Genomic DNA, 26026 nt, shown 5'->3' on the forward strand with positions numbered 1-26026 from the left:
GGGGCATAAAAATGTTGTTAAAATGTTCTTCATTTTAGCATAGCCCGCTAGATAGACGGCATACTAACTTTTGTAGCTTGAGTTGGAGCAGCTTAACACTGTTTAATCCATTCCTTACTTTCACTACTCATGTGTTTTTGGTTATGAAAAGGTGATAAAAAGGACACCTTCCTCCAAACTCTTCAGATTTTGACAAATTATCCGGTTGAGTGATATAATTTTGCTAAGTTAACATGGTAAGTTCAGTACCTCTGATCTGTTTAAATAACAATTCTATAGCAAAATGATGTCATAATACACAACTATGTGTCCCCAAACACTGTTCTATATATATATATTCTATACCTCTATAGTAAATATTGTCAGGAAATACACAACGATGTATTGTACATCCATGTATATTTTAGATTAAATAGCAGCATCTATAGATCTGCATGAAAAACAGTATCAGTCATCATCCAGGCAAAGAGTAGCAAATATTTTGGAGTCAACCAAAAATGTTTTAAAACATTTCTGACAGACGATACATTTCAGAGCGTAGGATTAAATGTGGAACACACTAGCATTAAATGGCAGAGGGAACAGAGGGCATGCTGGGAACAGGTGTTTGAACCACATCCAACAGGTCCGCCACACTCAAAGCCTTGCTCCATTTTTTAAAAAGCCTGACAGGGTTTTAAAACAGTCATGCGACAGAACTGAGCTGATTGTAGTGCAGATGACGCTCATATTGCAGTTTATAATACTTTTCTAATTTGTGCTAAGCATGAGATGGAGAATCCAGTAGCTGGTAGCACATTTCTCTCTTGTTTGGACTTCCATAACACATGCAGTATCTCTTGGTCATTTATGTTAGGGTCAGGCCACGTACCCTTAGTAGAAATAGAATGAAAAGAAATCCTGAAAATGGATCAGGGCAAAACTTTATGATAATAAAAATAAAGTGAAATTAGATTCAACTCACTCAGGCCGATGTAGTGCAGAAACAGAATACAATGTGTGATTTCAAGAATCAACACTAAAATGACACCACACTCGAAGTAAAACTACACTGTCCATGAAAAAAAACGCTCAAACTGCTGGCTGCCTGCGCTTCCGGGATTTTTCTGTTGTCATTAATGTAAGCTTAGGACACAGCTGGACAACAAATCACCATATGGGCGGACATACAAATATATACATATCCTTGCTATGGCACAAAGTAACAGCAGTTGTGTACAAACAGAGATGTTATACAGATTAACTACTTTTTTACGGAAACAGCCACATGCTATGATGTACACACCGTGTAGCATCCTGTGTGGAACCCAATACCTGCTGCAAAGGCTGGAACGACAGCGAGAACACTGTGGCCTTGGCTAATCCTTTGTACAGTACTTAGGTGACTAGGTTTCTCCCATAAGGCTTAGTTCATTAGCAGTGGATAAAACATTCAGCCCCGTTGGACATGAGGCTGCGGTAAAGCCGCTCCTCGCGTCCAAACCGTTGTGGCTACACAGAAATCTGAGCTGGCAAAACATATAGCGACGAGGCATCAACAACTGTTTGAGGATGTCCCTTCCTCATATTATGGAATCACCAACCCTCATTGGTGCAACAACGCAATCCCTGATCAGTAATGACATCATCACTTGGTTTACAGTTGGTTGTATTGACATGCAATAGAATTTCTCTTGAAGTAGAGTTCCTGCTACCATAAACTATATGTGCTAGGACTAAGTATTCTTTTGTAGTATCGACTGAAGATAAATTACAATGCCCGTGTTCGTCCTAATGGTTTTGGTCATGGGCTTTTTTTAAAAAGACTTCTAAAACACGTCAAAATGAAATACTCACCACCAAGTTCCCAATAACCATGACCAACATGAACACCAGGATGCAGAGGGGTTGCCCGGCCACTTCCATACAATCCCACATTGTCTCTATCCATTCGCCGCACAGCACCCGGAACACGATCAGGAAGGAGTGGAAGAAGTCCTTCATGTGCCAGCGAGGCAGCTGGCAGTTGATGGAGATCTTACACACACAGTCCTGGTAGTTCTTGCCGAACAGTTGCATGCCCACCACAGCGAAGATGAACACGATGATGGCCAACACCAGGGTCAGGTTTCCCAGGGCGCCCACCGAGTTGCCGATGATCTTGATGAGAGTGTTGAGAGTGGGCCAGGATTTTGCCAGCTTGAAGACTCGTAACTGATGAAGAGAACAAAGTGGAGAAAACAAATGATTCTGCATCTCTACAAGAAACTGTGTGTTTGAGTTTTTGTTTAATTATAAGATGATCTAAAAGAATTGAATCCTTTGTCAATCACCTTTTGATTTGTTACATTTATAAAATATACAACAATAGAAAGGCAAACAATGGCAAATGACGAATAGTGAAAAAGCTAGATAAAACTGTTACCAGTCTGAAAGATCGCAGGACAGACAGCCCCTCTACATTGGAAAGACCCAACTCCATCAGACTGAGGCAAACAATGATGCCGTCAAAGATGTTCCAGCCCTGTTGGAAGTAGTAGTAAGGGTCCATGGCAATCAGCTTCAGCACCATCTCAGCTGTAAAGATTCCTGTGAAAACCTAGAACAGATACGGAGGGGCATAAAAACAGTAAGAGGTGGAAAAAGTCCAGAAATGTCCCTTTCAATTGGAATATTACTTTGTGTATTTCTTTACTAAAAGCTGCACTAATTCATATTTGTATATTAACAATGGTTCAAATGGATTATGAGTAATGTGACAGGTGTCGCTTGTGGCCCACTGATAATTACTACCCGACTGTAGATCCCTCAGTGTGCGTTTTAGTGTATTTTAGCTCATAGTTTTGATTTTGTGTGGTTTTGTCCGAAGAGATACAGTACTGTTTGGTTCAGTTTCACCGCTCTAATCAACCTTGTTTCCAGCCGCAGGCAGTGGTTTTCAGCAGAAAATGCTCTGATAAACCCACCGTACACTTCTGGCCCAGCATCAAACAGCAGATAGACAAAGTGACCGACTGGCTGGTGAACATAGTGGTGCATTTATCAGCTTAAGAGACAGACATTTCCCTCGTGAGTTGGTGGAGACCAAAACAGAGCAAGAAGCAGAGTGAATATTAGACTTACACTCATCAGGTGAACTCAAACTCCAAATGAATGCTAATGTTGCTCTGTATTTGCTGGATGTATAAATACATCACGTAACATAACGACTTTATAAGGTGAAATGTCAATGATGTGTTTACAGTTTTTCTGCTACATCGAAGTGACCAAAAAAGATAAAATAACGCAGCTTGTTTAAGTTGAGGTTTAGAGCTCTGAGGAAAAGGTCAAAGTGAAAAAAACTAAAAAGTACTAGAATGGATACTGTGCAATGTACCAGTTTTAGGACCAAGACATCTATGATGTTTAAGAGAAAATATTGAGAATATTTCGAAATGTCCTTCACTTGCCAAATTTCACAGAAATACTATTATTATTTTTGAGATATTCCACTAACTAAAAGACAAAGAAATAGGACCAAAACATAAGCAGTGAAGGTAACAAATAAGAAAGTATTACTTCCATTTATCTTCTTTTAAGTATGTTTTCAAACTTGAAGACATTAGCAGTCATTAGAGATTCACCAGTAGGGGGAGATGGCAAAATCTGGGAATCAATCCCACTCCATGCTAAAAATACTCCCTCTTACCAAGGACAATCGCAAAATAGTCTAAAGCAGAACGCTTGATAAAGGATCAACACGGCCTTATTTGACCTTAAGTGCAGCAAAACACTGGCTATAAAAAACCCAACTGTCTGATAAAGAAAGACATTATCTGAATGAATGCTGTCGCCTTTCCTCTTTACTTGTTTTTCCTAGTGAAGCTTTCAGTCCTCTCCGCTGCCAACCCAGCAGCACTTAGGAGAAAGTGTCTCACACGCTGGCAACCTGCCCACCCCTATCTTTAAAAGCCCCTTACCAGATTGCCCACTGAAAGCATCGTGTTGAACTCATCAGTCATGGGATAGTGCTCCAGGGCCATGAAGAGGGTGTTCAGCACAATGCATATGGTGATACCCAGATCCAGGAAAGGGTCCATCACCATGAACTTCACCCAGTCCTTCAACTTCAGCCACCAGGGGCAACAGTCCCATATCAGGTACTTCTTGGCGAATGTGTACCAGCAGGGATGGCACTTCTGCCTCGACACCTCTAGCTCTGCAAAGAGACATCAAGGTGAACTATTCATCTCCAGGCCTCTCCCTAAATCCCCGCTTAAAAAAGTAAAAAAGTAAATATGATGCTACAGTTAACAGTAGATTAGCTTAGTTTAACAAAAAGGCTGGAAACTGAGGCAAGCAGCTCTGTCCAAAGGTAATACAATCCACCAACCACTGATAGTTCACTAACTAACACAGTAAATCTGCTAAAACAGTACAACAGTACAACAGTATAACAGTATAACAGGGTTATGTAACGACAAAACATGATTAAGCCTGTTAATCAATTCGATTTAGAGGTGGCAACAAAATGTCGCCTTCAGACAGAGCGAGGCTAGCTGTTTCCCCCCATTTCCAGTCGTTGTGCTAAGCTAAGCTAACCAGCTGCTGGTTAGAGCTTCAAGCGTACAAACATAGAGCGGTATTGACCGTCTCTTCTAATTTTCAACAAGAATAGCAAATAAGCGCATTTTCCCAAAATGTCCAACTATTCTTTAGTTACTTAAAAGGACTCACCCCCCATGGCATCGCTGAAGAAGCTGACAGAGCTCAGCCCTCTTTTCCTTTGTACTGGAGGGGGCTCAGTCACTGTTGGGGAGGGCTGGAGGAAAAGGGTGGTAACTGTGTCCTCCATACTGGTGAGCTTCTGGACAGAAAACACCCCAAAATAAAATGCTTTGTATCTTTTTCACTGCAGGATTTTCTAACTACACACAGGCTTCTGTCACTCACTGTGTCTTCCCTGACCCTCTCCATGCTGTAAGCAGGCAGGGAGGTGGGAGTGTGTAGGCCCAGAGTGGTGACTCCATTCTGATCCAGGGAGATGTTGAGCCGGCCATTGATGTTAAGGCTGGGGGTGAAGATTTGAGAGCAGTGGCTCCGCACACTGCCCGTCCTCCTCTTCCAGGGCGTTGCTATTGAACTGGTGCGACTCCTGATGGCGTCCCCATGCGTGCTGTACTCGTCGTCCCCAAAGTCAGCCTCTGAGTTGTTGCGCGGCCGGAAAGCGCTGAAGACGCTGACCTGGCTTCCCCTCCTGGTGCTGAGGGGGTGAGAGGAGAGCGTGGCCAGCAGAGGGTGGACCGGAAGGGGAGACAGAGATGGCTACAGAAACACAGAGGACACATTAGTTCCAATGGCTTTTCATAAGAACATCAAAGACTGTGTTTAGAGCGTGAGTGTTGGATGACGTACCATTGGCTCATCCATTGGGTCAAACTTCTCTTCAGCAGCTTCCTCTGCTGTTTCCTCCGACAAGGCCCGATGCGATCTTCTTCTCCTGCTGCTTCGACGTATGCTGCCCGTCTTCAGACAGAATGGAGACAACTCTGGGGACAACACTGAGTCTGTATCCTGTGCTTGTTGTCTTTTTGCTGCCAACTTCACACAGAAAGGAGTTATGTTACGGGAGATCATTTATTTTTTTCGTCCTAAATTCGAAGCACACATGAACTGACTTTTCGCATTGAACCTACTCTTTGTTCTCTGCGAAGGTGCTCCATGGCCAGCTGAAACTCCCTCTCCTTCTGCCAGGCCTCAGCGATGGTTGCCTGATTCTGCTCCTCATAGGCCATGGCCACTACAGCCAGGATGAGGTTGACCAGGTAGAAGGAGCCCAGGAAGATTACCAGCACAAAGAAAATCATGTAGGTCTTCCCTGCTGAGCGCAGCGTCTGAGGGAGCAGACATGAAGTCAGAACAATCAAATCCACAAGTTAAAGGAAAATTCTGAGTCCTTTTTTTCTTAGTTTCGGCATAATGTTTGTTTATGGACAACATTTCACTGAATAATTTCATTGCTGACATTGGAGGACTCACTCATTCTTATATCGATAATAATACAGTGTATTATAACGCAGTATTTTTATAATGCATCATAGACAGTGAGAGTGTTAACAGTGAGAGAATTAACCAATGTTTATTTAATCATCATTATCTGACTGATTTGATTGAGCAAAACTATTGTATTCTACTGTATGTATGTGTGTTTATGTGGATCAAAACATTTAAAATTCACCACAAACCAACACAGAATATTGGTAGATTCAAAAATGGCACCTGGTGGAACAGTTTCTCCCAGTAGTCTTGTGTCATGAGTCGGAAGAGGGCCAGAAAAGCCCAGCCGAAGGTATCAAAACTGGTGTAGCCATAGTTTGGATTCCTCCCAACTTTTAGGCAGTCAAATCCATCTGGACACTTCCTGTGATGCACAAACAGTTGAAAGGCAAGAGACAGACGACTATGGGACAACACTAATAAACAAAGGCGGTGCACAATCAAACCAGTGGCAGCTGGGGCAGACCCAGCTGTGGTAGCGTGCAGGCTGCTTTACCAGAGTTAAAAACATCTCCAGTATCTGCGTACATGTAGCCCGGTGGCCTTTGATTCCGCAGGGGAGAGAAGCGGATGAGTCAGTAAGTACGCACACTGCTATCAACACCATTATTTTCAACTGAAGAGGGCACTTGAAATTCCCTCCAGGCAGCAGGACTAAAATGCGCCACAGCAAAAGGGATTACGCTGAGCCAGATGGATGTCAAATTGCAGTTCAAAAAATGTTTCCATTGCATTCATCTCTGATCTTCATTGTCAGGCAGCATAGTGGCATTACAGCAAATATTTAAGTCCAGCAGCTGAAAACAAGCTGGACTGCCATTTCAATCTGAGTGCAGAATAATTTCGTAATGGCTGGGAAACAGCTGGGCGGCAGAGCGCTGCTGTGACAACAGCTGTAGATCTCACCAGCCTGCCAGCTAAGTAGGAATGCTCACTAATATCCAGCAGTGAGGACAGAGGAGGCTGCGTGAGGCCAGCGACATCTTCCTGTCGGGCCGTTCCTTCCCCTCGGCTGCACTGCTCAACCTGTCACCAACCTGCGCACCTCTTCTACTCAATATGGTTTTGCATATTTCAGCCCATTATCCTGTTGTTTTGGGAATAAAATGACTGTTGACCGTTTTTCAAAGCATATCGTGTTGTTTTTAGTTCTAGTCATAGTTTTTTTGATATTCATTCCAAACCACTGGGCAGGAATAATAATACAAAATGTATTCCAAGACGTTTTTAATTGTAAAAGAACGACTACATTTACATGATTTTACAACATAGCCTGTGAGTTTGATACATTTTTGTTATTTTCCAGATTTTTTTACTGTATCATTCATCTCAATAATCAGCATAACATTTAGAGTATAAATGATTTCTAGTTAAGGCGCGGTCCTTTAGACTTTCATAAAGAACAACAGAGTCCCCGGTGCGTAAGAGCTCTGTGGAAGCTCTTTGCTTACATGTTTACAGTATTTATAACTAGTACTCTTGAGAGTGTACCATCAATTCCCTGCAGTTTGTGTAACAGAACAGCAGAGGAACATCTGTCAATCGCAGCAAAGTGTTTTCCCTCTATGGTGGGCGGGGCTGAGGTGGTGGGTTTCTGTGCCCAAAGTCATAATCCGTGATGCATAGTGGCTTTAAGATGTGAGGGGATAAGCGGTTGCCTGAACTCTACAGTAGGCGCGATGAGAAACTGCTTGGACCTTTGAAGCAAATCATTTATCACAAACTTGTTAACCATCTAGGCTGAAAATATCATTTGAATATGTGTGCGTGTGTGTGTATGTGTGCGTGTGTGTGTGTGAATGTGTGTGCATGCCTGTCATCACGTCATCATAACGTATCCAAAGCTTCAATTTGGAAAACTGCTCAGGGATTACTTGTTGGAATACACTCAAAAGATTAAGCATCCTCTATGTTTTACGTCCTCCGTCCTGACCTGCTTAATATCTTGCCAGTCTCCACAGCCAGCCTCAGAAAGTTCCATCTAAAATGGCACATGAGTCAAAAGACTGGCAATCCTTTTTTCCAACAGACACATAAGCTGCCCCTATGGTTGCTCTAACCTATAACCTGGCAAGTGTATCACTGGCCTGTTTCTTTCTGTCTTTGATTTAGCATCAAACTAACCGCAATGACATCAAAAAATTAATAAATGCCATATTCTTGGTGCTGACAGAGCAAAGTTAAAACTAAAGGGAGACAAAAGGAATAATCTCCCCCGTTTGTCTTATTGTCCAAAGAGCCTTTAACATACAAATTTCCCCCTGGGGATAAATAAAGTATCTATCTATCTATCTATCTATCTATCTATCTATCTATCTATCTATCTATCTATCTACCTATCTATCTATCTATCTATCTATCTATCTATCTAACACACCCATTACAACAGAATGAGACAGAATGAGTGTCAACACACAATAATAGGCAACACATCTAAAACAGTCCAACTGCAGTGGTTTGTAGGTAAACTGTGGGACAGCTGGATAGGTCATATTGGTGCTATTCTGATCTTACCGACGTACTATTTATGGGCGTTTGGTGACGTCATTTCCCTCTGAATGCCCTCAAATGTATCCTCTTTTCGCTCGGACAAATTACTGAATCAGATTTTACTTCTTGGGAGATTAAGCTTCTGTGTTTTTGGAGGAGAGGTCACAGAGTGAGATTAAAGCTAAAGGGTTGACCGCATTGTGATGCCAATAAAAATCTCTATCAAAGAGAAAGGCATGAATTCATAGATATAAAACATATTAACTTGAAAATAGATTTAATAATAGACAACAATAAATCATTTAACTAAAAAGCTAAGCATGTTTAAATTTCGGTATTTAATGAATGTATTAATGTGCCTTTATCTGTGTGTTTACCAATACTATTTTGCTCTTTGAGTGTTTAAAATGATTTGGTTTACTTGTTTATTTTCTTGTCAAGCAAATAAAGTCGTTATTGTGATTTGACCCAGACTTCCCTGTTAAAGCCTAATATCATCACCATGTTTTTGTTATTTGCCATCATCCATTATCTTGTATCATTAACAAGAGCACCTAATGGAAGCCATTTGCTGAAGCGGCAGGATTTCAGATTCACACAGATGGGTATTTAGTTCACTATAACCCTTGAACTGGGCCTGGCATGGGCAGAATCTGAGTCATCCTGTTGTGCTTGTTTCAAAAGCATTTGGATTTATAGGATTATTCCGTGCCTAGGCTGAGTAGCAATATTTGGAAGGTTTCACACTGTGCCTTTGATTGGGAACAAAGTCCACAGATAAAATGTATTATACGCACGTCGACATTTATTCTGATGTTAGAAACTGAATCGAAAATGTCTCAGCTCCATCACAAGGACACAAACTGAAAGTGCTGCTTGAAGACTTCTCTAAACAATAACAAAATATCAATCTGAAGTGATCCGGTTGACCTAATTATGTCATAGAGCTTTTGAGATGATGAAATCTCCAAAGACCCCCCCTCTCTCCAGCTGGCAACTCCATGTTTCTCTGTAAAGGGTTCCAGTGGAGCCCGGGGTGATTATCCACACCACATGTCGTCTTGTGCACAGCCTCTCTCACGCTACACCCCTCCCTCTGATGGGCTCATTACTCCATACATTACGCCTATAAGTCACAGATTTAAATGTGAAGCCTGAAGCACGTCATCTATTGTCGTTTCTGTCTTTTCTAGTTCGGCGAAACTATTTGCGCCAAAGTCTGATGCTCAAAGCTACTGTATTCAATTATACACATAACATGCATGGGATCAAAAGCCATTAGACGCTAAATATTCTGATATTATGTAATCGCCTGCAGATGATTAACAAGCAGTAAGCGGGACAAACACTCACTTACCCTGCATCACTTCCATATCCGCATATTAAGGCATCCTTTTCTCCTTCAACTTTGTAAAAATTATCTAGAGGAAAAAGGGGGAAAAAGAAGTTGAAGAAGTTTTTTGTCTAACTTCACTGAATGCTGATGATAAGGGACAGTATTCACTTCATGTACATATGTGTCTTTTTTTTTTTTTGGCTGACCTTCGGTGGTGAGGAAGTCCGCCCTGGAGCTCCAGGTTCTGTTGTTGCAGATGAAGGATGCGTTGGGGCTGAAGGAGGAGTTGACGCAGTGGGCGAGGCTGCGGATGCACTTTTGCCGCAGCAGGCCCATGAAGAGCTGCAGGCCGATGAGGGCGAACACGCTGAGGCAGAAGACGGTCAGGATCATCACGTCTGCCAGCTTCCTCACGGACTGGATCAAAGCGCCGACGATGGTCTTCAGACCTTTGACGGAGGAGAGGAGACAGCATATCAACTGTCTGGTAAAACAGGGACGCATCGGGGTCTCTGCTGATGTGTCGGGGTCACATTACCTGGGATGACTGAGATGGTTTTCAGTGCTCGTAGTACTCTGAAGGTTCTCAACGCTGAGACGTTTCCGAGGTCGACAAATTCTGTCAGATATCTGGAATTTGATATAATAGGATTTATGAACAACAGTGATTTGTATGGTCACCGGGGATAATAATACATTTTCAGACATACGTAACGGTTTGTATACCATGTCTTTATAGTTACACTTCAATCCAATAACATTATGAGGTTGTCTTTTTAGTGGCATAGCAACTTGGTTTTATTCTAACACTGGCATATAAGTTGATGTAGCTAAGGTGTTAGCAAACAATTGCCATACAGCAGATACGGAGCGACATTAGCATTCATTTGGAGTTTCTGCCCAGCTAATGAATGCAATATTCATTCTTCTTTTTGCTCTGTTTTGGTCTCCACCAACTCAGAAAACAATACGAGAGCTGTGAGAGTGAACTAACAGAGTAAAGTTACTGCCTGGAAAAACCAAAACAAGCAGCTGAAAGACTCTAAAATGCTCCTTAGAGCTGAGTGGAGCTGCAGACGAGTAATAATTCTCTGTCGGTTAAAGCAACCCCTTTCACATACAAGTAGTCATGTGATCCATTGTTAATATAAAAACAATGCTTATTGCCTCCTTAAGAGTTAAAACAACAAGAACAGCATGGGTTGATCACCTGTGAGAGGAAATGACAGATGACTGAACCGTAATTAATCAAAAACAAAATAATCGCTGAAGGTGACGACAGCTTTCAGCGTGTTTATGCGCTGTTAATGGGATTCTGTCTCGCTGTTTCCAAACAAAGCAAATGTCCTATCAGGATGATTGGTCTCAGACAATGCTGCGCCAATTCATCGACAGGTCACCTGTCTAATCGGCCACCTGCATCATGAGAAGTGAGTCATGGCACACAGATCTATGACATCAACAACAGGCTTATCGTCGTGGTGTTTCAAATCACTACTCAGGATGACTGAGGAATTACTGACAATCACTTTGGCATTATTGAAAAATATATATATATTGTAATCTTAATCAAATTGCTACAGTAAGCACAAAAACTATGAATTGAGGTGGCCCTCTTTAAGTAGATGTTTCTGCACAATGTAGGCCAAGCCACTGCTAATGGAAAGTGAAATATGAGTGAAACATGAATGACACTGTTACTTACGCCATGGAAATGACGCTGAAGTCCAGCCAGTTCCACGGATCTCTCAAGAAGGTGAACGGCATTATACAGAATCCTCTTGCTAAAATCTTTATCGCCGACTCGAAAGTATAAATGCCAGTGAAAGTGTACCTGAAAGAAATTCATGGAGGGGAAAGTAATAATGCATTTAGCTCTGAATCAAATGTTGCAAAAGATCTACAGTCCAAAATACATTTCAGCATTAACATAAACCAATACCCGTATCAACAAGGACTGAAAGGCAGAGCATGAAAAATAAATGTGTTATCACTCTCAGACCCAAATTCTTTGAATGCAGCACATTTAACGTTACAGTAACTTTCAATATGGAGGAGTGATGTCACTGATTGTGTGCACGATCGGAAATAGCATGCCTAAACATATATCATCACAGTCTACATTAACAGCTGTACAATGTTTACAAAGACAAACGTATGCAAAATAATGTAAGTCTATGGACACGGTAAAGACTTTGCTAGTGGTCAGTTCATTCATATTCCAATTTGTTCCGTACTTGTAAACAGTCTTTTACTTCAGGTCTGCCACGGTCAAACAGCAAATATGGAGCTACGGTCAGCCGCTGGTTAGCTTAGATTAGCGCAAAGACTGGAAAAGGGGAAACAGCTAGCTTCACTCTGTCCGAACAAAGTCTTCATACCAACAGGTCTAAAGCTCACACATGCTATATCTAAAAAAAGAAGTGTATAAACAGTTTCAATGCCAAGCTATGTCTTAGCTGGGAACAGTAAGTTCCTGAAGTCTCAGATGTTGTTACTTTAGGAATAGGACAGGTTAAAGTTAGCCGTTTCCCTGTTGTCGCTACGCAAACTTTGAACTAAGTTAATCAGCTTCTAGGTGTAGCTTCACATTTAACGTATATAGATAAGCGTCTAGTTGATATTGTCATCTAACTCTTGGAAACGAACTGCATGTCTTTTCACATCTATTAAAAATCTAAAGGTGCAAAAGTAGATGAACAAATTAAATCAATGAAGATAACATTAGCATGCTGCATGCTAAAAAATGCACGTGACCCACTGATGATGACAACTCGGCCACATCTTCCACATCATGCACATCACAATATTTTTGAAGAATTTCGAGAGACTTTTAAGTTCCATTCGACACCACATGCGAATTCTTTTAACATGCGTTGGGGCGTCCTGACTACAGTATATACCACTTGCTTCATATACTTACATGTCATGATTCCTCAATCATCACTAAATAAACAACAAATCCCAACAAAGCTCCACATTAGAAAACATGAAGCACAGTTTCAAATGATGTCCAAGACACAAAAGTTTTATCTTAAGCACTAAATGTGTACTTACTCCAGGTACTTTGTCCATGGTGCCGGATCAGACATGGCCATGAAGCAGCAGTTGGTCAGTATAGTGAACATTATGAACAAGCTGAACAATGTGGAATAGAGGTTAAGGAAATTACTGTGAAATAGTAACTTACAGTCAAATAAGCCAACAATGTATGACACAATGTTTCTTGTAATCCTATGAAATATACCCATTATAGGATAAACCATCACTGTGTGCGACAACGGTATTAGAAATACAGTAAATGCAGGTTGTGGAATTTTTAAGTAAGAGCTGTATCATTCTCTCTTATGGATGAATGAAGCAAAATGGCAACAATAACAAAGGATCAGTCAGCTGCTAAAATGAAAATAAAAATCTATCAGAATCAAATCATTAGAAAGTGATGAGAATAATCGTCTGAGGAGTAACTAGTTTCTTTCAATAATGTAAATGATTTAAAATACATTTATATTACATACTAAAATGATGAAAAACTGTTTTTCCCCCCCAATAGGACTCTTCAAATGCAGTTCAGAACATGATGCATTACATTACAGTCATTTAACTGACGCTGTTATCCAAAGCGACTTACATTTCAGATGCTATCATACCGTAGGCACAGCTACGGGAGCAATTTTTGGGGTTAAGTGTCTTGCTCAAGGACACATCGACTTGCAACTAGTGGTGCCGGAGCCAGAGCCAGGGTTTGAACCATCAACCCTCTGATTGAAAGACGGCCCTGCGCTCCACTCAGCCAGTCGCCCCAGTTTCACTTGTGATGATGCCAGTTTCACTTGTGATTTAACAATCAATAACAGTTCAAAGATGTTATATAAAATACGATTTGATCAATAGATGATTTGTCATCAATGACACAGACGAAATCCAGCGGAACATGTGAAGTACAAATCGGCTATCTGAGAACTAATAGGCAGCCGTCACATGATGTGAAATCTCCTTGCTCTTATTTTATTTCAGAGATTAAAAGAGGGATATGAGGGGATTAGCTTTGCGATGCCAGAGAGGACCATTACAAAGCTGTTTCAAAAATGGGACTATGAAAAAATCCAATCGAAACCTTCGGGTGGAAATCAGTAAATATTAGAAATTGGCTTATCTGCCAGTATGAGATGCTCTTTACAGCATAAAATGATCATTTAGGTGGAAACTTTTCACGGTGGTGTGCTCTCAGCAGTCTGATCTTCATGTTATCATATAAGGCTATGAATATATCCTTATACCACTTCTATTATCTCTATCTTTTTAAAGCCAATTAGGGCGTTCACCCACCTGCACTTTATCACAAATGTCATTAATATCAAACTAATTCAAGTGACGGGTAATATGGTCTGACAGAAAATCAAACAGTTACATGATTATTTTACATGTCCGAGGCAGGAAGAGACACAAAAAAGGATATGAATGGACTAAAATTTTTATGGCGATTGATCTGATGAAGTGTAATGGACTAAATATGTAAACTGCAGATGTGGCACTGAATCTGAAGATGACCTTCCCTTTGTTAAGTACTATAAAAGTCTGTAAAAGAAAACAGAAAGAAAGCAGAAATCAGCAGTGAGAAATATCAAATTTCGAAATATCATTGCTTAAATTCTGCGAACAAAACAAATTGTAACAAGTCATCAGGATGTAAATGCATTTCCCAAACATGTTTTCCCATCATGTACAGGCTCCTTTCTGTCCAGTTCTGCAGAGAAACGCAGCTCAGCGGTTTTCTTTACCCTGCAGCCGATGATCATATAACAGCAGTGTCGAGTCCACCATCGGTGTTAACTTCCCCCGCAAGCACGTCTGCCTCCAAGAAAGCTGCAAGTGCACATACACGCAGCCAGCGGGGGCCAGTTGAGATAATGGAGCCAACTCCAAAGCGGGGCAGAACCTTTCCCCAACAGATGTGGCTTTTATTTAAATATTTTTTCCGTCTTTGGATAATCCTCCCATCCAGCAGCGCATCACATGCCAAAACAAAGAGACCCTGAGAATGACTGCCACGTGCTTTTTTTTCATCTCCCCATAAGCGGCCCATTAACGGGCAGCAGCCTGATCTACGCACTCTGCATATCAAAACTTGCTAATCTTATTTCTGCGTCCACAAAAGACGCAGCCGCTCTCGTCCCCTAAATTCAGGAGGATTCTGATCAGGAGGATCACTGACATATCAGAGTCCAGAGGTCAACTTTGTTGATCATTTATCGTGTATCAGAAAAATAGCAGCATCACTGACGATACTCAAATGCCAATGATTAACCTTCAGTCACAGGTTTTTCACGCCCTTAACCAATTTGTTTGAGATGCAATCATGGCAGTGACTATTCAAAGATTCTGTTTGTGTTTGGAAACGATCTTAGTCAGGTGCCCATGTGTACGTTTTTTGCTGACTCTTTCCTGCTGTTCATACAGAGATCCCGTCGTGGTGCTCTGTGTGAAAATGTATTCCAACGTTTAGCTGAAGGAACTATGAGTCTTCAACTGTACGAGTTAGTCAAACAAAACTGGTCTCTTCCAAAGTTACAGCCTTTTTAGCAGCAAATTTCCTTTTTGTGTTACTTATATGTCTCTCTGAGGACACAGTCAGGAGAAACAAATACTGTAACATTCGAGGACTTTCATAGGATTACCTCAGACCGCTGAAGCCTCATAATAACTTCAGCTACACTTTGAAATATATTTTTGCACAGAACGACGACTGTGGATTTCATCCCCTATCACTTCAGATGGACGGATGTTAGGAAGGGACCTTTTAATAGCCAGTAGCAACAGAAGCTGTTCAGTGGCCCATGCAGCACCTTCAAATAGGTGGACTTAAAGCTGTTGTTGTGGCTTTGAACTGATGGGCCCATGTTCCTATCAGATGTCTGTTGATCTCCTCACAACGTCCTATTGGCTACATTTTAAATGTAAAAAAACAAACAGAAGTGAAGGCCTTTCTGCTTTGTGAATAGATAGTTGAAAGATCAGTTTGCTGCTTTTATTTGTCATATATATTCACAGATAGTAAGCCGAGGACATTGTTCACTATTTTCTGACATATCTACTAGACCAGTTGTATTGTAGACAACATAAACACGACCACCACCGTTTAACCCACCCAACAAACACACACACACACACACACACACACACACACACACACACACACACACACACACACCCTTCTACAAAGAAGCTCTCACCCTCTGGTTCTTGTAGTAAAACGGATCAATGTCTTCCAGTGGCACCCCGACAAGTTCTGTAGGGATGTCACCGAAGATGCGCGGCAGCTGCTTGCCTGCCTCCAGGTCGAGCCTGGGTTTGGGTGACTCTGCGTTCCTGTGAGCCTCGTGGCAGTCCTTGACGTTCTTGGCCTGCTCCTGCGCAATCCGCTGCTCCAGCGCAGCCATGGATTCGCGAGTGAACCGCCGCAAGCCATCAGGACCCGTTGGTAACAGCATGGTTGCCATCTTTTCATCCTGATTCTGCTGTACTAGAATTTACTTACAGCTACGGGACGGGGAAGTGTGGGGGGGTTGAACACATAGGGAAAGGAGAGATGGGGGAAGGTGGGTGAGAATCGTCCAAATATAAGTCACACAGGCTCATGAGACAGTTTGTGAACAACATGGCTTCTTGGATGTGGCACTTCATTCAATACAAGTATACATAGATCTAGCAAACGTGTGCACGTAGGCCTCCTTGGAGTCAAGGAGCTGCTGACAGAGCTGGGTCATGACATCACACAGGTGAGAAAGCACTCTGCCTTTGAGCTTGTCTGGGCCAGAGGGCTTCGTTTGGATTTACTCGGAACAAGGTGGAAACCTCATTCCTCCTCTCCTCTGTGACCGGCGTACGTGAGCGACTGGGACTGCTGGTTCCAGTCTTCTTGTCGTAATGAGTTGCTGAACTTTCTGTAGAAAATGCTAAGCGGCTCAGCAAAGGAGGCAGGATCAGGATCTGTCAATCGTGGAGTTGAGCCCTTGCCATGCCTCCCTTGCATTTCCAGTGGTGAACGTTTTCTTCCACTTTACCCTTATACTGTATTTTTGCTTTCTGTCTGAACGCACACTCCAACTCACTATCGCCACGTAAATATGCCAGTTTCTTTTTAGTTGGCATATTTTCAGTCTGAAAGCTGCTTTAATCAATATTTCTATGTGGATCATAAGATGTGTATAATGTCAAGAGAGGTTGCTTGTAGTGACGACAGAGAATTACCACCCGACTCTGCATTTCCCATCAGCTCCCCGGAGCGTTTTTAGCGTCATTCAGCTCATTGTTCTGGTTTTGTTGAACTTTTAGCTGTTTGTGGCGAAGTTCACGGCTCTCATCAGCCTCATTTCCAGCCGCAGCAGGCAGCAATATTCAGGGGAAAAGCTTTAAAAACCCACTGTACCTGCTCAGCACCAAACAGCAGACGGACAACATTGGCAGCTAGTTTGTGAACATGGTGGAATATTTCGAAGCTAAATAGCTAAACACTTTCCTCAGGAGCAGGTGGAGACCAAAACGGAGGTACGAGGAGAGTGCATATTGCACTTTAGAGATTGTCTCATTTTCCTACAAACACAAACGTATAACATCAGAATGATTAAACAAGTATTTATAGTATAAATGTTGCTCTGTAAAAACTTCCCTGAATGGCAACTTCCAAAGATCTCAAAGGTCTGAGTCACAGAAAACACTATAACTCATTAACACAGCAATCAAACAACAGGAAATACAGAAATCCACAGGTGTGTCTCCGTCACTGACACCCTTCTTGTTTACTAACAATGTGTTATTGCAATATATAAAGGCTTTAATCACTGCATTGCCAGAGGACCAACAGCAGCTCCCTGTTATCCAACTGCCTCTGTCAAACTAGGGCAGCCATAGTTGTCAGTCAGAGGGATTAAGACCACGGTCTGCAGCTCTGACCAGAGGTTTTCGCCACTGATTTAGGATGGCGGTCACTTGCTGTTTGCCTGCCTGGGCCTGTGCCTGGACATCGACCTGCCAGCAACCTTAAAGACGTACTCTGACATTTTTAACATCACACCAAAACGCACCCCTAAAAGCCAAAAATGTCTTCCAGACTAAACTGTGTACCGTGAAAAGTTAGCCGCGACTCGGCACTGCTGATAATGCCGTCCCGACCGACGGTGTTGTCGCAGAAGCACAGCACCCACCCTCCGGTTCCCCCTCAGGCAAACACTGTTAACTCTGTCAGCACTTTTCGCCGTAGTTTGCACTGTTAGCGCTGTTAGCGCTGTTAGCACCATTAGATATGAGCCACCGGCTCCCTTCGACATGTTGAGAGCTATGTGGGGGGCCAAGGAAGTCTTGGATATTACACCTTTAAAGTTCAGGCTGTTTAAATCATAATTGTTACATTCTGATCTTACAAGATACGTTGCTATTAGGGAATGTGTATCTTTCAAGCACACAAATGTGGGTCAAAAATGACATTTAGCCGTTAGCTCTGTTTTGGTCTCAACCAACCCCTGGGAGAAACTTCTGGCTCCTCCTGAGCGTCTAAATGCCCCCAATATGTTTGCTAGCTAGTTGCTAGATGTATCTGTCTGCTGTATGGTGTTGGGCAGGTGGCATACAGTTGGTTTTTCTGAGCTTTTGTAGCTGCAGAATTTGTTAAATTGCGGAACATAGAACCCAAACCCCCCGAGCTGAAAGACGCTGCAAAGAGCTAAGCGGAACAGTAGAGTTCAGCAGACTCTGTTGGACCAGGGCTCCAATAAACTTCTGTTGTACAAAGATTATGATTCAGTCATATAAGACAGTTCTCCTGAAACTTGACTTCACAAACTGGTAGCGATGCATTTTCTTCAGTACAAAAGAGCTTTCTAGCGCCTTTCCAGTTTACTACCATGTTAATTATGTCACACCTTGGCTGTAGCAGAAAACGAATGAATGATTATTTGTACCAGAGACGTTATTAAATGTAATTTGAATAGCTTGAAATATTACCTGCGGATGTCTAAAATCTTAATTTCCTTTTTTCTTATTGGCAGACTTAGTTCCTCTGGATTTAAATAAAGAATAAGTAGAGTTGGCAGGTAATCTGATCAGAGACCAAAGCCACTGTCTAAATACAGACAATACTAGAGGCCTTTTTTTAACGAAAAAATCATTCCGTCATTTTAGCCGGTGACAGAGGCTGATTTAACTGGAAAAGCTTTCCAAAGAGAGGATTATATTTCTCTGTTGCCCTTTTGACAGAGAAATACAATTGTATCCTTTTCATATTGAGTAAGCTCTGTGAGTTCTCCATCTCCTCCCGTCCTGAAATGCATTGATCCCTTCACACGTCCAGCCAGACGCTAGTTATCTGCTTTCACTTGATCTGCTTATTTGGCCCAGGTAAATCTCAGATCAGCTCATCTCATACACTGAATCCGGCGCTTTCCCATTCGCTATCAAAATAAATAGGTTAAGGTCCATTTGCAACGTCATAGCGCAGACAAAGCCTATTTCTGCCAGGACGTGATATATCCTCCAGAGGAACACAGTCACGGCATGTCTTCTTTGAACGGTAACAAACACTACGGACCAGTAAGAAGACATATGACAATGACCTCCACTCTGTAGCGCACAACATAATCAAAGTACATATGAATCATATTGTTCTCAAGTCAAAGAGAGAAGATATCTGCCTCTGTGCACTGGTTAGATTTACACACTAGGAAATAAAAAAAATGTATTTTAGTTGAATGAAATTTAATTCCCATAACAGCCAGATGTGATATGCTCATCATCACTGCAAATAATTATGATAATTAGATTTAAAGTAGAGCGTAGCAGTGGACTGGCACGCACACGCACGCACACGCACACACACACACACACACACACACACACACACACACACACACACACACACACACACACATGCCTGACATGTGTTGTGCAATGTTACTGTTGAATATTCTCACAAAGGAGAGCTGAACAATAAATGAAGTGATGTGATGAGTGACGCAGCAGACCTGTAGTGAAAATGTTGCTACTTTGAACCACAGCCCGACCGATACTGTAATAGTGAGTTCAATGCCGATATTGATATTTGGGGGTTTAAAATATTGGCCACAAGCTATTTTTTTATATAAACGAACGAATAATCAAACAAATAATCAATACGGATCCCTTCATTTTTTATGCGTTTGTGAGGCCAAGATACACACTCAAATGTTCTGGTGTAAAGAACCACTTGTCAGTGCTCTCAGGTGGACAAACGAATGAATCACGTCATTTCACGTCACTTCAACTCCTTTCAGCTTTGAGATACTTTGTCATGTTGTTGTTGTGTGAGGTTCAGTCTCTCTGGCAAATATCCAGCTCAAACTCTCATATACTTGTAACCATTTGAAACGTGTGGACACAACAAGAGCTCATGATTTCATATCAAATATACGCTGCCTCCCTGAAATGATGCTAAACAACATCCACTCTGTGCTCCAGCGTGCCATTTTTCCGCATCTGTTACACTCACTATTAACTGGACTGTACCAGAAGCTTTGCTCTGTCTTCAAATCTATTTCTATCAGCTTCAATTCCAAGAAATCAAATACTGTTACATGGACACTGCAGAGGGGGGACCAGATCAGCTGACCACACTTTTGACACTCTTCCATAAGAATGTGTTCATATAAGTTATCAATCGTGGGTCATATAGTGATACGTGTTCTGTTACTTTGGTAACTGATTATCATTTAAAGCTATTAAAATAGAGTTTTATATATTTTGTTTTAATTTAAAAATGCACTTTAAATTTTCTGATTAGAGCATTTTTGCCAAATTCTCTTCTTAATATTTTAAGTGCCCGAAAACGTGTATTCCATGTTTCTTGTGAATTTCCTGCATTCAATACAACTTGAAATAGACCAAGTGTGATCACCTCGTTGTCATTATGGTCATTATGTAATATGTACAACACTGCATTACTTAAACTATTTGCCAAATATATTAAAGGATATGTACGCAAACTATTAATTAAACAAAAAATATGACTTTGAATGTCGTGCTTTTCTGTTACGATTACTCTAATATCTGGGTTTTGTGGTTCTCTGGATTCATGGGGTTCAATCCCTCAGAAGCTCATTTCAGGACAGAAGGGTATCACATCAAGGATTTCTTTTTTCCCTCCATTTACATTTATTATATAATCTCAAATAAGGGATTTCATTTAGGACTGTTTTATTGACATTGGTCTATAACGGTTTGTTAACTGTAAATTAATATGGTTTCAAGAGATTATGTTTTAAATTACTTGTTTAAGTTTGTTCTTTCTTGTTACTCTTGATTCATTATGTTGTAAAAACACTTGCCATATGTGGAATTATTGACAGAAGGTTTACCGTCAAGTTAAACAATCTGATTACTTGTGCATGCAAATTCCAGCACTTACTTGGAGTCAGACTGCGCATATTGTCTGTTCTTACTGGGCCCGTGTAACGTGGCTGTGCCCTCTCAGCGCTGCATACTGTGATCCTGGGTGCAATGGCTGAACTGATGACCTACTTTTTCTGCAGGAACCTTTCAAAGTAATTGCATCAGATAGCTTAAATACATCGGTTACAGAAGGTATAGACCTAGAGAACGAGACAGCGGTGAAATCATGAGGGCGATGCATTGAGGACAATTACTTTAATGATATCTGCTGCCTTTGACGCAGCAGAGATATGCTCAACTGAGTTTGACTCCAAAAACATCTTAAAACTAATCATGAGTTACACCACTTGGACAAGAAGATGAAGGTGACAGATGTCACCGAAAGAGGAAAATGGAACTGAAATGTGCCTCACATGGCATTATGTAATGTGTCACAGAAGTGAGAGATCATGAAAGTAAGTGTAAGCCTTTAATGCTCACATGAAAACATTAAATTGATATTTTGCCTTATGCACTTGTATATTTTTTTTAGTGATACACAACATAGTTGGTGTTGTTTTAGATTATAGATTAAACCTAAAACCAGATTTTAAAAGAAGGAATGATTGTAATTTGTTCTTTTTTTTCATCGAGTGTAGAAGTTCTCCATTAACCCATTTTAACTGGAAGAATAGAAGGAACAGCTGAAGACCAAATTGTTAACAAATGATGTCCAGCATTTATGAAGACATTTACTTTTCTGTCTGTGTGGCCACAAAATGAATGCACGCTCAATATCAATTGCAAATAATAAAAACTAAAGAAACCCCTTACAGGGCTACTTACATATGAAACTCTGAGATTTACAGCATCATTTCCAGAGTTGAGTTCTTCGGGTTTTAGACGAAGGAAAAGCCAAACTCTCCGCGCAAAATCCATGTCTCGCCGTCAAGGGTCGTTCTTCATGACGGACCAAAACTCCAATCCAACAGGACAGAAAAAAAGTGCGTCTTATCACCACAATCCAAAAGTCTGGCGCACAAAACTGAGCTCTAGACCAACGCCAGTCGTCTAATCACCTTATGTTGGACCATTTTTGAACCATGCCACAGGTGCGACGCGCAGGTTGCCCTCTGTCCTTCCATCCGAGTGGCTCTTCAGCATTCATCCCACAGAGGAAAGGTCCCGAGCCCGCCGAGCGTGGAGAGGATGCTGCGCTGTCTTCAGCAGCTGCGCAGCGGCGGGAGATGAGCGCCTCGATTTGCCCTTGGGCAAGAGCACGAGGGAGGGAGGATGCTGCCGGACCGCGGGGGATTACCGCTCCTACATGTCCCACTCAAATAGGACAGAGATATAGGAGACTTCTTTTTCCACTCCACCAAATCGCAAAAAACACAAGGGACACGGTGAAAGAAGCACTCTGTGCAGTTATGGGCTATTGTTATGGTTATGATACACATTATAAGTAACCTAATGTCAGCATTGTGTTTGTGATGACATATTGTTTTCTGAAAGTATCTGAACTTGTTTTGACTTATATTACAGAATAGGATATTCCATGTTGCATTTACACCAGGTTTGACATTTGACGAATTGTAGTTCAGAGTTAGGCAGCCATGTGCTGAGCAAGACTTACAGCAAGTGGTTTCACTGTCAACCACGGAGTTGAATTAGTCAAAAACTCGATTTGGAATCAAAACCTGTGGCCCTTGAATGAACCGTAAATGGATATTGTTTAACAAGCTGTCAGCAGTTCTTTACTGTGTATCCAATGGGCTGAATGGTGGTGGTTTTAGATGACCACCAAGCGGTGCGGCCCATGCCTCCAGTTTTGGTCTCTTACTGCGTCCTCTAGTGGCCAATGGTGGAAATTTCTCTGAGTCGACCTTTTCATAGTCAGGGAGATTTGTTCTCTGCTCTTTACCAACCAAAGACAAGACGGATTGGGAATATCAGCATTTAAAAATGTACACATTTTAGACAGATGCTAGTGGCCTATTTGGAGCCCAATTGTGCCACTGGGACTCTGTATTTCTTCAATAATGAAATACAACAAGCAGTGTTATTATGGACCTAAAAAAGCATTTAGACGTTTTTAAGTTGGGAAATAAAATGGCAGCACTTGATTTTGACTCATGACTCATGATGTAATTTTTCAGAACTGACAGAGAAGGTTACAACGAGGCACACAGTGTTAATAAAGTTCAACACTGGGTCAACATTCGTATTGCACATCCATGTGTTGCTATACATGAGTAGTTATCCTCTGATATATTCTAAGCCGTTCTTTAAAGGATTAAAGGTCTGCTTGGTGTTCGCCTGCCTACGTGTGTCTAACTGGCAGAACTAGCACTGATTGTGAGAAAATAAGCACTTTATGGCCATTTTGTATTAGAGAGTATCAGTGGTCGGCCGTCAGGGCCAGCAAAGCCTTCTCTGCTGGCCTAAACAGAATCACAAAGTTATAGCTGTTTTATAATTTAATATTTTTTCTTAAATACACTACATGTATTATAATTTATAAAAATATTTTTCCCATTATCTTATTTTCTCATTGCCCAGCTACTGTCTTCCTCAGTTGCTCTGCTTCCAGTGCAGCTTGTTTTAAGTAGAGCTTTTATCCAATCAGATTTCACCTCTGTGTCTCTAGGTAGGAAGAGAAGTGCCTCCATGTGCAGTTTAAGTGAATGGGGACGATATTGTTGATTGTCATAGTCTTCAACCAATCAGATCTTTAGTTTGACATGTTGGTCATATTCTTTGACGTGCCAGAGCCTGCTAGCTGGCCTACATGTACGTCATTGGTCAGTGGGCTAGCCTGACATGTTGGGCGGTGACAATCCTAATATCTGCTGCCTCTGCTGAGCGGACATTTTCAGCCCTCAAACGCATTAAAACCTATTCAAGAAATACAACTGGGGAGGCTCGACTGTCTTCACTGGCGTCCATGAATCGAGAAGGACTTCTTACTGGAACTAAAACGCACGGATGTACTGAGCAACCGTGAGATTAAACTCTTTGTTAACAAAGAAAGGAGGATGGACTTTGTCTTTAAGTGAACAGCAGCTCTGGTAAGTTAACTGCTCTTTTTTTTTTTACATCTGCAGTAGCTTTAATATGCTTGTTTATATATTATTATTTGTACAACTTGTTTTTATGAAGATTTTTGTTTGGTTTTATATCTGATAGGAACGTCCAATGTTGCTCTGGGGACATATTTAGCCGGTGCCAGTGTTGCCAACTTGGCGACTTTAATAATTGCACAATATCAAAATGAAATTATGATATGACACGGTCATCTTGTCATATCAGTTACTGATAGGTAAATTTTTAGACCGCCAAAAGAACACATTCCACATCACTCAAATTCTGAGAGAGCTCAGTGACAAAATGAATAACCTGCAAGTTCAACTTTAATCGTTCTGCTGTCCTCGATGGAGCAATAAGGGGGTTCAGACGGCTCTCCTATGACCCAAATAAAAAGATGTCCGTAACATTTTCCGATGACTTTTATTTATCAAAAATAGCGTCTTTCACAAATTCTAATCAAATACCAACATAACATGAAACAAATACTATACAATTAAATCTCTAAACCAAGTGTGCAATTTATCATTCAACGGAAAATAAATTACTATAACGTAATCCAAAATACCAATATTCAAGAAAACAGAATTTAACTACAAAATCATAGAATAAAAAGACTACTAACCACTATTGTGGTTTCAGATTACAACCAACTGAATACCCTTCCGCTAATGCTACCTTGGACAAGCAGGACCGCTAGCTTGTCAGCTACGAACGTCTCGTAACTTAACCGATCATTTTAACAGACGTGATGTTATAAAGTCCCTTGTTTTTTGTTTTAACTTTTGTATCGGTGATATTGTAGTGAGTTGAAACCCAATAATGAAATTTAAAAGTGAATACTGCCTCTTCTCCAGCTGCCGCCTCACTCTCCGCCATGTTGATTAAAATAAAATCTTCATCGGCACGCAATGCATCTTGGGATATGGTGGGCCGCGACGGATCCATCGATTGTGTCCTCCGAATCTGGGAGCAGAAGGCTGCATTTGAAGGAGTCTTCATAATGGGACGGCCTCGTCGCAGCCGCTGTGACGTAACCGGTCTACAAATGCAGCCTCCGAAGGATGCAGCCGCAGGATTGGGACACAGCTAATGTGTGATGTTTATGCTTTTGTTATAAACGTCACATTATATTATATTCAGGGAAATCCGAATCAAACTCAAATTAATTTAAACTACATAAAAAATGTTTTTCTGGGCATCGACAACGTGATCTAATTGATATTCAAGTCTGAAATGGGGTTTCCAGTAATAGGGGTTTTGCCGTAAGTTCAACTGTGTGGTATGAGTGACAGGGAGACGAGGCTTCCTGGCTACAGTGTTATCATTATTACTGATAGGTCTGATCAAGTCTATATATATGTTTACTTAATCTCTCTCTCTCTCTCTCCCTCTCTCTCTCCCTCTATTTCGATTCCAATACAGATTTGTTGAAGGCCAGAGTATAGAGATGTATGTTAAAAAGCAATGTAGTCTTATTTCATGGAAACAGCATAGTATAACTACAGCCATTAGAAGCCCTTATATTTGGGTGCCCCAGGCAGATATCTAATGCCGTGTCATTTGAATGTTTATGTTAAGCTCCCCTATCATAAACATTTCTCTGGTGGACCCTTCCTGCCGTGAAACTAGGAGACAGAAAACCACGTTACCCATAAAGCTCAGGTGCATATGTTTTCTTTTTTCCCGGATGTAGCATCA

The 26026-nt window shown here is 41.3% G+C and overlaps 1 protein-coding gene across 1 annotated transcript in view; it reads right to left on the reverse strand.

Annotated features, from left to right (window-relative positions):
- LOC306706632 (sodium channel protein type 5 subunit alpha-like) overlaps positions 1 to 16341 on the reverse strand; it is a gene marked incomplete at both ends in the record, with an annotated part of 28864 nt that extends 12523 nt beyond the window's left edge. The window contains 15 exons of the mRNA XM_079173778.1: positions 1837 to 2193; positions 2405 to 2578; positions 3939 to 4177; positions 4696 to 4825; positions 4891 to 5283; positions 5374 to 5559; positions 5655 to 5852; positions 6238 to 6379; positions 9863 to 9926; positions 10048 to 10290; positions 10380 to 10471; positions 11547 to 11675; positions 12899 to 12979; positions 14289 to 14419; positions 16075 to 16341. Of these exons, the coding sequence (XP_079029904.1) occupies positions 1837 to 2193; positions 2405 to 2578; positions 3939 to 4177; positions 4696 to 4825; positions 4891 to 5283; positions 5374 to 5559; positions 5655 to 5852; positions 6238 to 6379; positions 9863 to 9926; positions 10048 to 10290; positions 10380 to 10471; positions 11547 to 11675; positions 12899 to 12979; positions 14289 to 14419; positions 16075 to 16341 (2826 nt within the window). The remainder of the gene's footprint in view (positions 1 to 1836; positions 2194 to 2404; positions 2579 to 3938; positions 4178 to 4695; positions 4826 to 4890; positions 5284 to 5373; positions 5560 to 5654; positions 5853 to 6237; positions 6380 to 9862; positions 9927 to 10047; positions 10291 to 10379; positions 10472 to 11546; positions 11676 to 12898; positions 12980 to 14288; positions 14420 to 16074) is intronic.
- Positions 16342 to 26026: the final 9685 nt, after the last annotated feature.

The sequence above is a fragment of the Pholis gunnellus genome (assembly GCF_910591455.1).
Source record: "Pholis gunnellus genome assembly, chromosome: 14".
Classification (NCBI taxonomy): domain Eukaryota; kingdom Metazoa; phylum Chordata; class Actinopteri; order Perciformes; family Pholidae; genus Pholis; species Pholis gunnellus.